This window comes from Aethalodelphis obliquidens, unplaced genomic scaffold, assembly GCF_003676395.1.
Source record: "Aethalodelphis obliquidens isolate GAN/ISIS:26980383/991018 unplaced genomic scaffold, ASM367639v1 scaffold27, whole genome shotgun sequence".
Taxonomy (NCBI): Eukaryota; Metazoa; Chordata; class Mammalia; order Artiodactyla; family Delphinidae; genus Aethalodelphis; species Aethalodelphis obliquidens.
The window spans coordinates 14,077,477-14,090,552 of NW_020837971.1; the positions used below are offsets into that span (position 1 = coordinate 14,077,477).

Sequence of the window (13,076 nt, forward strand, 5' to 3'; positions counted from 1 at the left end):
AAATGTGCTGGTTACACATGCACAGTGTGGGAATGGCAACAGGGCCAATCCAAATACACGTGAAGCCACAGAGCAGAGCAGTGAATGAGCGCAAGGATTTGGGCGTCAGCGCATTCTGGCTCTGAGTACCACCTCTGCCACTTACTAGCCAGTGAACCAGGTTTCAAGTTACTTGGACCCTCTGCCCTTATCCTCACCTGAAAATGGACATAATATCCCACCCTCATGGAGGTGTCATGAGGCTGAAATGAAAGCACGTAATCACATCACTTAGCACAGCGCCTGGCACGCGGGACTCAAGAAGCATCAGTTACTCTATGCCACGTTCCAGGAGAGGCATGATGTATGGAAGCAGACAGGCTGGTCTGAGACTCACCATCTGTGGGGCTCAGCCCGCGGGCGGCCGAAATCATGGAGAGGGACGGGCTGCTGTGTAGGGACCGGATGTAGTCCATGTAGGGGTTGATGTAGGGATGCGGAGGGCTGAAGGGGGACTCAGAAGCTGCAGCGGGATTCCGATGCGGGGAGATCCTGATGAAGGGCAGGTCGGAATACGTGGGGCTACTAGATAAGGCAGAAGGCCTAGGGAAAAAGAAAAGCACACACAAGAGGTATACGCATGAGACCAAGAGCTTCGTAGGCAGAGGCTGTCTGTGAAAGAAAATAAGTAAAATTTTATGTGAACTCAAGGCGTCTTGGGGGAAAGAAGATCAGGCAAATACATTTCCAGCACTAGGACGTTAAGATCATGGTGACATCGTGTAGAATGCTACTATGCAATTATTTGGGCAAAGAAAACGGACCTCTGAGAAGTTTCCTGGCACTCAGAATATAGGAGAATAAAGCCCTTTGGTTTTCCTCATGAGAAGAAATTCTAAACAGGCATCTGAGCTTAAAGTAGTTGCTGTGATTCTATTTTCCATTTGACCTTGATGTTAATTTTACCATTGAACGTCTCTCTCACCATCATGGTACTGCATTAAAAAAAAAAAAAAAAAAAAAGAAAAGAAAGAAAGGAAGGAGGGAGGGAGGAAGGAAGGAAGCTAGGAAGGGAGGGATGGAGAGAGAAGAAAGGAAGGAAGATTCTTCTGGTCTGGGAGTCTGTGCATGCAGACTACATCTCTGCATGTAGGCAGAGATGCCTACAAATGAGAAAAGAGACTAATTGCAAAAGTCCGTAAGAAACATGAAATTGACACTCTATACATAGGTGCTCCAGCTTGAGCGTTCTGGGTCTTGAGGTTGTGAGCAAACCCAGTTTCACAGATATGGGTTTCCCTGTTTTGAAGGCAGCCCCCCTGCTCCGTGAGCCGCAGCCCTGGGAGGCAGCTTCCTCTCACAGCCATTCTGCATGTGGCTGGCTTCCTGATCAGCCGCGTTCAGTGAACAACCCGTAACGAAGCGCTCCTGGGGTTGGAAAGTTGGAAAAGGTCAGGGTTTTGATCAAGCTCATGCCTTAGTTATAACGAGCCAAGGTAGAATGTAAGCTTCTGGCTGATGAAAATAAATGCTAAGGCACACCTTGCTGCCACCATACCTCATCCACTCCAGGGAATTCCCTCCCCAGAGCCACCCCCAAGCCCCAGGGACAGGCATTTCTAGAACGGCCAGTCTGTGGAACACCCCCCAGCCTCACCGCCCTGTTCTTCCTCTAATAGAAAACGTTTTGTGTGGATAATCCAGTGAACTGGCTCTGACGGGCTGAACACTTGTACTTTCCCTTTTTTCATTCACAGAGAATATGGCCATAAAAAGGCGAGACCATGATAGAGAGGGATGTTCTGAGAACTGCAAACTCCTCTTGCGGCGCTGGCTTCAGGAGTGAAAGGAAAGGGAGGAGAAACACATTTTCTCATCCTGCCTCCCAAGCAAAGGCACATGCAGCCGCAGCTGGGCTCTGGCCCCCAGCCCCGTCAGAACAGAGTCCTGGGAGAAGCCAGCTCCTCGAAGGGCACTGAGTTAAATGAACCCAAAGCTCAGATCGTGAATCTTCTCAGTAGAAAATCAAAGAGGTTAAAACACACGGGAGGGAGAGGATTTTCTTACTTGTTCCTTCTTACTCTTTTTTTCGTTTTGAACTTAAAAAAAAAAAGAGGCTTTTTATTTGTTCTTCAGATGTCACTTTGGGTGAAATAAAATAAAAATCCAGAGTCTTCTAAATTTACATGTTGGCAGAGTGAGAAGTCACCACCTGAAAATAGCTATTTCTTTTCCAAACAACTTGAGGCTTTCCATACCCACTCAAAAATCAGTAAAAATTCCTTGTTCTTAAATAGAAATTGGCAAGACCTATGAGTCTATCCTATTTTAACTCTTTACTACAAAATAAGTTAGCTCTGTGTCACTGGTTAAGTCTGATGCTCCATTTAGACCTGTCACTACCTTAGAACACACCAGACGCGCAAATTCATTCATTCATTTTCTACCACAAAGGAAAATCAATCCTTCCAATCCGATTCACAAGTGATGATTATCAAGTAACAGGCTCATTTGTAGATTTATGATGAGAGACAGGTGCCGCAGAAATATAAAAAAGCAGACATTTCGAGACATCCATGAGATGATACCTCCTAGACAAGCTTTTCTTAGGATCCACGAGGAACTCAGTCTGAACACTATGAACTAAAAATCAGTGAAGCAATGACATTGCTAATTGGTTTCTTCGTTAGGCAAAACATTGGAACCTGCAATTTGTCTCAAGTTCTAGAATTGAGCATGGTAGTAAGAATATTCCCAGAAGCCTAGATTCCATTGCAGAATCATGGATGGAAAAAAATCGGCACTTAGAACAGCATGAAGATTATAGATATCGGGCTGGGGTGCTCACCAGTCCCAAAGAAGCAGGCAGGCCAGGAGACAGCTGATGCTTTTCTCTCCTCACAGATCTGTGGATGCCTGATGTCTGCCTCCCCCACTTTCACTTTCATTTGACCTGTTCTCACAGGAAGACTGAGGGTAACTAGTCGATGAGTAAGGAATCAAGATCTGGACACATCTTCCCCAGCAGGAATGCCCAGGCTCCATCCTCCCTTCCACACCCCTCAGGAGCAACAGCAGAGAAGAGGGTTGGTCCCTCCAGAATTTGGAGACGAAGTCAGGAAACTCCACGCACTCTGGTGAATGTCGTACCCATGCCTGTCCCTCCCCTCCGGAGATGATGCTGGGAAGGCATGGAGTCACCTATTTCTCAACGAGATGGTGGGACATGCTTTCAGACAGGAATGCAACTAAGAAAGCTGCAAATGGAAACAACCTAAGTGTCCATCATCGGATGAATGGATAAAGAAGATGTGGCATTATATACAATGGAATATTACTCAGCCATAAAAAGGAACAAAACTGAGCTATTTGTAATGAGGTGGATAGACCTAGAGTCTGTCATGCAGAGTGAAGTAAGTCAGAAAGAGAAAAACAAATACCGTATGGTATATATGGAATATATACCACATATATATGGAATCTAAAAAAAAAAAATGTCATGAAGAACCTAGGGGTAAGACGGGAATAAAGACACAGACCTACTGGAGAATGGAATTGAGGATATGGGGAGGGGGAAGGGTGAGCTGTGACAAAGCAAGAGAGAGGCATGGACATATATACACTACCAAACGTAAGGTAGACAGCTAGTGGGAAGCAGCCGCATAGCACAGGGAGATCAGCTCGGTGCTTTGTGACCGCCTGGAGGGGTGGGATAGGGAGGGTGGGAGGGAGGGAGACGCAAGAGGGAAGAGATATGGGAACATATGTATATGTATAACTGATTCACTTTGTTATACAGCAGAAACTGACACAGCATTGTAAAGCAATTATACTCCAATTCAAAAAAAAAAAAAAAAGAAAGCTGCAAGATATCAACTGCCCTAAAGAAAAGAACCATCTAGTAGTCAAAGGCCAGCCACCCCCAGGATACAACAGGAAGATGTTTAATGAGGGTCATTCAGGGAAGGGTCATCAGGAATTCTCGGGACAGCTGAGTCAGACCATCAGAGCAGTGGTACGATGGGAGGGCTCAGGGCTGAAGGGGAACCGACGTGGATGGGACAGCAGCTGTGGGACCTTGGCCGTGATACTCACCACCTTCTTGTCCTAAATAGTCCAATGGGGAGGATACCTACCTCCTGGGGGTCTTGGCAAGTGAATATAACTAAAGCCTCATGTACTGAGCTGGTATCTAATAAATGCTGAATACGTGCATACAACTTACTTCACAAACTATACTAATATATTCCACTGCTAAAATATACACATATACAACAGAGACAAACGTATATATGTACATATATACTCATACATACACATAAACACACATGCATATGAGGGATGGCAAATATAGCATACCATGTGATTTTCAAACACTGAAATATTGGAACCCTTTTTTCAAAGCAAATCGTATGGTGTGAACACACCTGTCTGCTTTGTTCCCCAACCTGTCAGTATCCTGGAAGCATCTCTTCAGGGTTCCCAGGACCTCCACTCAAAATCATAACACCACACAAGGTGGTTAAGAACATGAACTCAGTTATCATTACAGGCAAGAGCTCTGAAGGAACTGGACTTGAACTCAGGCTCATCCTTGACTCTGTCACTGAGGCGTGTTTCCTTATACACAACGTGGAACAATGACAGTTCTCTGCCAGGGCTGCTGTCACCACTGGCACAGGGCACTCAGTAAAGTTCTTGGTGGTTGCAAGAACCGTCCATCAACTTTTTTGTGTGTCACCTGTTTTCAGTTCAGCAAACAAATGTCCAAATAGCAAGACTTTTGGAGACTGGTGTTCTCATTTCCTTGCTGTTCAATTTCTCACTGAAAGTGGATGACTTATTCATTCTGTCTCCAAATCAGGCTCTTGCGAGTTGGGCTAGGATGACCCTCCTCTAGCACTGAAGACTGACAAGAATGGCTTTCTAAGTCATCAAAGCCGAGCACCCAGCCTTGAACTACAATGGCCATGGCAGCCACCTGACATGGATGTAAACATACCTAAACTACAGTTTTTCAATAAAGCTGCTTTTAACCTTCCCTAACAGAGCCATTTCCAAATTCTTGGCATCTAGATCATTTGTCATTTATTTTGCTTTTAACTGTAAAGCAAATCTGAAAGGGAAGACTTTACATTTAATAGGCAGATGTGTATTCACCGCTGGAAGAAAGAGCCATTCAAGTTGACGGCCAGAGGGGTGAATTCTATTGAAGAAAGAAGAGGTGGGAAATGTCAGGAAGGCAGTCACCAAGTTTTCCATATAAATGACATATATCATTTCACAAACTATCCTAAAGTTGACCTGGTAAATATTTGTCAAGCTTGCTAAACATCTTCATGTGTGGATTACAGGCGCACCGAGGAAAAAAAATTATAGGTGTCACTTTCTCGGTTTATATTTTTAGTAGATACACACAGAGATTGAATTGAAGATTACTGTTGGCCTCTCATGACTCTCTCTGCCTTTGTAGCTTTCGGTTCTCTTTTCTGGGGCTGTATGTGGCTCCGTGGTTGGAAAGCAAACACAAACCATGGAGGAAAAAAAACAAACAACTAACAAACATTCCGGGAAGAACACTGAAATTTAGAACTGCTCCAAGAACAGGGATCCCACGCTATTTATGTTGTAGCCAAAGAGTACAGAAATAGGCCTGTGACCCCCTCAAACTAAATCATAAAACTGCTGTCTAGGAAAAAGATGTCCAAGTTGTAGAGGGTTTTCTGGGTGGCCAGAGCATCACCGAGGGGAGGAGCTATGGTTCCATGACCCCTGCATCTTGGCTCATGCATTTAAGACCCCAGCCTGCCCATCGAGGGATAACGTCCCCTATACTGCTTCCACCTCTCTGTCTTCCCAAGGCCATGAAGACCCAAGGCGTGGCTGCCATTTTGTTTCCATATCGCCCAATGGATAAATGAAGTATAGCTTCAGACAAGAAAGCAGATGGGAATTATTTTTATGTTCTCCCCAAAGACAATAAAGTAATATAAAGTTTGTGTTTGTTTGTGGAAATAATTTAACTTTGGATTAATCCTTTTATAAGGTCATGAAAATAGATTACAATGAAAAGAGCAGAGATTCTTATTAGAGCCTTTTAAACATTACACTATGATAAACTTAAAAACAAAAAAACATGTATTGCAGAGAGTAACTGGACTTCTTAGTTAAAATGAAATATCATTATATAATCTAATTTGTTACTGCCTTTTCATCTATCTTATTGGGTTACTAAAATGCCAAGATTAAAATCACGGTATTCCATCACTTGCATTACCCATTATGAGAGCATTAAGCAAGGTTTATAGGTTGGATTATTACAATTCGCTTTCATGTTGCTTGGAACACTGGAAATGTACACACACCCCTTGCATTCTGCGGTACGCATGAGAGCTTCAACTACCCGAAGACTGAGATGCTGGGGTTTTTTTTTCTACATAAGTTAATTTTTGTTTAATTTTGTTCTTTCCGTAAAAAGTACACACTCTTCATATTCAAGTAGTGGCTTAACAGACAACAGAGGGGAGCTACCCCTTATAATGTATTTTTAATCAACTAATTAATTACTCAATAAGCACAGTTCTAATAAACCAAATTTGTAATAAAACATGTTTCTTTCCATACAGCGACAGAAACAAATAACGAAAATGTCCGCGGCTCATACACCAGACACCGTTGGAAATCTGCATAGTCCTGAACTTGGTCTTTTTCTCTATTCAAGGTGAGTTTTCGGATAACTGCTGCCCCGGAATCATCACGCGCCCCTGCGATGTACACATGGGTGTGCTGGTTATTTCCCACTTTGCCAGCCTTCAACCCGGAACCTCTGCATGCCCTGAACGCTGCACTCTGTGGTCTGAATCAGCAGGCTCCCTTTCCCTCGGGATTCCACTACGCAGATGCACCGGCAGGAACTGGGGGCAGAGGGGAGACAAGTCAGGGTAGGAACTCCCCTCACTTCCTTCCACTAGTTACAGTTCTGCTGCTGGCATTCTTCCCCGCAAGGGCCCCGCTCCCCAAGTGCGACCCTTCTTCCTTGGCTCTAGCCCTCATTGCCCTTGTCCTCTGCCTGCACCTTCAGGCTGGGGCTGGTAACCTCCTCAAACTTTTGCTAGTCCCGGAGGCTCTACTATCACTTTCCGAGCCCTTAACCTTGTCCACACCTCTGGAAATATCTGCTCCATGGAACTGCCAGGGAAACTGCTAGCTGATAAGATGGTTCAGTTTCAAATCTCATTTTCATCTTCTCTGCAGGTAAAGAGTATTTCCCATGAATTTTTAACTGACCTAGGCCTTTTACAAGTTTACCATATTGGATTTCAATTTTGAAAAGCTACATGTATAACCACACAGATGAATATTTCAATGAGATGTTCATTTGATATACATTTTATTGAAAATACATTTACTAAGAATCCAATATGATTTTAGCACTTTGGGGGATTTCAAGAAACAAAATATATGGTCATTTGGTTCCTGCTCTCAAAGAGTTTATAGTCAAATGGGGGGAGGCGAAGGCACACACACATAAAGTGTATAGAGAACAAGTCTTATCTGATGGGTCAAAATGCGTCAACAGGAGCCTTCCAGGATGCGGTCTGGTTACGTAAAATATGCAACATGAACTGTGCTACCAAGAGTAGATAAGATTTGGATAGAAGTAGCCACTGAAGGTGAAGGGACATCACTTAATGTACACGTTAATGCTAAGAGGCTGAATATTTTCTTAGAGGGAGAATTCAAGGGCTATGGTTGATTTCTTTAACAAAAAAAAAAAGAGAGAGAGAGAGAAAGGGAGAGAAATATTTGTTTTAATGGGGAAACATCATTTCAAGGGATTTGAGAATGACCTCCTTATTTTTTTTATTTTTTATTTTTTGCAGTACACGGGCCGCTCACTGTTGTGGCCTCTCCCGTTGCGGAGCACAGGCTCCGGATGCGCAGGCTCAGCGGCCATGGCTCACGGGCCCAGCCGCTCCGCGGCATGTGGGATCTTCCCGCACCAGGGCACGAACCCGTGTCCCCTGCATCGGCAGGCGGACTCTCAACACTGCGCCACCAGGGAAGCCCAAGAGCTATACTATTTAATGTTTAATAAGAAAATATACATAAAGCCTTTAGCTGGGGACCTGTTACGTGGTAAGTTCTCAGTAAATGTTGGCCCCTGTGACCAACACGCTCATTCCTACTGCTGCTGTTGCTACTAGAGCTCTGGGTGGTCAAGGCTAAAGCCACGCTGCTTTCATTGCATCCTCGTGCATTCCTTTCCTCAGTTCTGGAGCCGGCCTGGGTTCAGCTCTCCTGACATCCTTGGTGTCATCTAGGAGGGTCCCCCCGAACCTCTTTGGACAAAGCAAAGAGATTAGTGACTTTACCTGACCATAGTAAAATGGATGGGATTTTTTTTTCCCCCTGAAAGTAAATTCAAGGGCATGATTATTCTGTAACTTCACTGCCATGAAAAAAGAAAACGTGATGAGGGGACGAAAATTTCGAAGTCTGATTTCTCTGACATTCCTGCCAACTTTCCACTCATTCTAATAGATTGGAATTGTTTGGAATTTGATGAATTACCAATACCCCCCAAACAGCAGGCAAAATGGCAAACTAATGTCCTTTTCCAAGAAGAAAACACACTTCAAAACAGAAAGATGTTGAAACACAGCAGTGTGGAGTGACCAAGGACTGAGTCTCATGAAATCACAGCATCTAGAAAATCTCTGGGTCCTATGGCGTTTGTTCCTCAGTGTTACATTTTCTTTCTTCCCTTTCTTTTCTTTCTTTTTACTTTCTTTCTTTCCTCCTTTCCTTCTTTCTTTCTTTCCTCCTTTCCTTCCTTCTTTCTTTCTTTCCTCCTTTCTTTCTTTCCTTCAGGTGTTAACGTTTTCTGATAATATAGAATTCTATCAACCATGACACCCTCTGGTAGGATTTGAGCCACAATACCCGCCAGGTATAAGGAAAAAGGACAGTAAAGTAGTACACAAGATTCGATTAGAACGGCTGATTTAATTAACTAAACAAACAAGCCTGTGCTTGTATCATTTACCTGGAAATTTCCACCATTCAACGTCAACAGATACTTAAAACATCTCAAGGGCCCCAGGATTTAAGTGAGAAGCCTCCCAGCTGGAGGCTTCAGATACTGAGTGGACATAATTAATTAGAAACAGGAAGTTAGGTTCCACAGTTTAATCCTTGCTTCACGTTGAGTCCTCTTATAGATGGTATGGAGGACATTTATAACAAAGACAGGGTGCATCTGGAATGCTGACCCAAGGAGAGATGAGGCTTCTGTTTTAACTGATAATTTTGTAAACATTACTTCAAGAACCAGCTCGAATAAATCCTTTATCCACAGCAGTCTGGCACGTTGAGCTCAGGTGTGTCTTCCAGGACAGGAGCTGGTGTGGACATTTTCTCTGGGACCATCATCATCATAATCCTTGTAATTATGATGATGACTGTTAACTACAGACTAGAGTGTTTACCGGGTTGTCTCTTATCATCCTTGGCCAGATGCCTCTGACTCACACTTTCCCTCATGCTTTAAATCACCCCTATTTTAAGTGATAACAGAAATGTCCATCAAGGAACTATTATTATCTAAATAGCTCTCCTCCAGAAGAAGACCCCCCAGGTTTGCCAGGGGCCTCTGGCTTAGTAAAGGTGAAAGTAAGAGGCCCTTTTAGAGTGCCACGCTCTTTCGATTTAACTGGAATTAGATCTTCTGAGACTCTACTTCATGTTGATCAAGACTTTATATCCCAGGCACGCTTCTTGATATTCTAGATTTTTAACCCTTCTTGAAATGGAACAGGACCCTATGGTCTTTGCTCCCACGCAACCCATGTCCTCTGCCTGCCTTTTGTCTGTGGAAAACTTTAGCCAAAAAATAAGTTTCATCAGAGGAGTGAGAAAATGGAGAAACAAAGGAAAGCAGTCAAAGGAGACCAAATAATAATAATTTAGTCGTTAAGCGTAGTCAAGGACTTTTAGTTCCTTCTCAAGGGCTCTAAAATAAAGCAAACTTTCCTTTCCACCAACCTTGCCTCTTTATTGGCTTTTGAGCGGTGAGCAGCCGGACCCCACTTTCAGTTACATACTGAGGGTGTCAAACTTTTCCAAAATAAGTTAAATATGAAAGGTGTATATCTAATGATCTAATGTCCTGGGGTAACAATTTGTCTATATCATTCCAGAGGAAAGAAGCATTAAGCTCTACATAAGGACACAGCAATGTCCTAGGGTTCTTGTCATCCTGGCTTCGGAGAACTTTGCTCTAGGCAAAGGGAATAACATCATGAGAGGCTGAAGATCCGTCTGGACACTGGAAAAGGAAGCACACAGCCTCCTGCTGCACTCTGTTCTTCCCCATGAAAGCAAGTCTTCTGACACCACAAGTAAGGATGGATTGAACTTACTGGGAATATCTATATGATGTGTGGAAATCACCCGTTCAGATTACCCTCCGAGAACCTGCATGGGACCACAGCCTTTCTGAAGACAGCTCTTTGGGCTTTACTTTTCTCATCTGTAGAATGTGAGGATCTGGATGAGATGATCTCCACTCCACCCACCGGGGTTAAAGTATCTTGTGGTCCTAAAATCCAATGTTTTCTATGATTCAAACCATTTGTGTCCGTCTGCCTTTGAGCAGCTGTGACAATTCATGTTACCAAGTCTGTAACTTGAATAAAGTTTAGTTTGAACATTTAGTGACACTTCACTTGAGTCTCATTTTCCTTCTTTGCTCCCTCTTCTTTTCATTTTTTAAAAAAAATTTTATTGAAACATAGTTGATTTACAATGTTGCGTTAGTTTCAGGTGTACAGCTGAGTCAGTTATATATATATTCTTTTTCTGATTCTTTTCCATTATAGGTTATTATAAGATATTGAGTATAGTTCCCTGTGCTATATATGGTAGGTCCTTGTTAGTTATTTATTTTATATACAGTAGTGTGTATATGTCCCCTGTGCTATATATGGTAGGTCCTTGTTAGTTATTTATTTTATATATAGTAGTGTGTATATATTAAGCCCAAACTCCTGATTTATCCCTCCCCCTGCTCCCCTTTGGTCACCATAAGTTTGTCTTCTATGTCTTTTGCTCCCTCTTTTTTTTTTCCACATTCTATTTTTTATTTTTTTAACATCTTTATTGGAGTAGAATTGCTTTACAATGGTGTGTTAGTTGCTGCTATATAACAAAGTCAATCAGCTATACGTATACATACATCCCCATATCTCCTCCCTCTTGCGTCTCCCTCTTTTGAATGGCATTGCCATCATCACTACGACTGATGTCCCCCTGCCCCTGGCCACTCTGGTCTTCAACTTTGATATTTCTCCCTGGAGAAATGAAAGCGTCTGGCTTTATGTTGATTGGATTTGGATGATGATGGATGAGAAAAAATTGCGACCATGTAAACAGTTCGGTACTGAGCCTCAGCTTAAACCCTAAAGGAGCTTTTGCCAGTGAGTTCATGGCTATTAGAGGTTTTTATATTAACAACACTTTTCCCATCCAGGTTTGTGCATTTTATCTTTATTCTTTCATATCCTGAAATTGCTTGGATAACAGAGAGGGTTTATATATTATACACACACACAGACACACACACACACACACACACACACACATTTCTAAGAGCAGCCTGAACTTTTAGGGGAAATTGAAGAGGCTTTGTGTCAAGTACAGCTAAATCCAGCCTTTCCATATCAAACCTCTGCTAGAAAATTACTGTGCAGATGATAAGGCAGAAAGATATAATAAAAAGTGACTCTACTCAATTTACACTGCAATATTGGTACGACTGAATATTTCTCATTCAGGTGCCTGATAAAATCGCTAAACTGTATTGCAGATAAATAAAGGAGGCTTCTGTCAAGAATAAACACCATTAATCATGAAGTCTTACCCTCTGAGAGCCTGTGCTATGCATCTGCACGAATACACCAACACAACCAGCAGGCAACATACACTTCCTCGCGTTATACCCTTTCAGGCTGAAGTTGGCCTCCTTTTTCATTTCGTATGGTTCAGGCAGCAAGAGCATTTTGAAAACACTCTCTTTACATTTTTAACTTTACACTCTGCAACTGGGTCCTTTATTACAACATTGAGGAAACATCAGCTGGGTTCTTGGGGGAAAAAAATCCTCGACGATGAAATAATTTTTTGGTTGATCACAAACCTACACAGTCAATATATATATGATCTATACTGTATTTCATCAAAGCTAAGATGCTATTGATCTAAAGACCCAGCATTATTTTAGGAACCACTCAGAAGGATGGTTCTTCCTTATCACCTTCAATTTTTACTTTATACTTATGAAAAGAGTTCTTTCAGGCTTATTCGGACAGAGGCTTTGTCATATATCACTGCAGTACTTGCACAAAAAGGAAAATCTAAGGCAAAGTAAGTTTATTGAGATACCTGTTGCTGTACACCTGAAACTAACAAAATTAAACTAAATTAAATTTTAAAAAAGAGATACTGGAAACTTCCTCACGACTGCCACTTCCCAGTAGCAATCGTAAAATACAACAGACTGTAAGATACATTCCAATTTCAGAGATGTTAAAAGGTGCAGAAAAGATGAACTTAGAATAGATGAACTTAGAATAGATGAACTTAGAATAGATGGCTTAGAATAGATGGCTTAAATGTGGTGATAGCCACGTGTTCGGTCATTCTGCCATTTGTCAAACACTTATGACGTGCCAGAGGCTGTGTTATGTGCTACCTATTTGCTCCTTCATTGAATACTTGATTCACATGGGACTGAATAATTCAACTGGGCTTGGACAGAGTAGGTAATCTGATAGTAAATACCCAAGCTGGATTCAAATCAAGTCTATAATTGTAAACACAAAGGAAAATTACTCCAAGACAAATACAAGTATGTACATCCATGCTTAAATGCACTTATATTTTAGCATTATTGAGGCTTTTACACAACCAGGACAGTATGATTTTCCAGTGACCTTTTCACTCCAAAGGGAATTGATTTGAACATTCACAGATTCATGGGGCACACAAGGCGCCCAGTGGCCCTGTGCGCTGGTGGCCCAGGGATGTGTAAGGCA

General features: G+C 42.4%; 1 protein-coding gene across 2 annotated transcripts in view; it reads right to left on the bottom strand.

Annotated features, from left to right (window-relative positions):
• GLI3 (GLI family zinc finger 3) overlaps positions 1-13,076 on the bottom strand; it is a 286,282-nt gene that overhangs the window by 88,941 nt on the left and 184,265 nt on the right. For both annotated transcript variants that reach the window (XM_027123980.1, XM_027123981.1), the window contains exon 5: positions 377-582. In XM_027123980.1, coding sequence (XP_026979781.1) covers positions 377-582 — 206 coding nt within the window. The remainder of the gene's footprint in view (positions 1-376; positions 583-13,076) is intronic.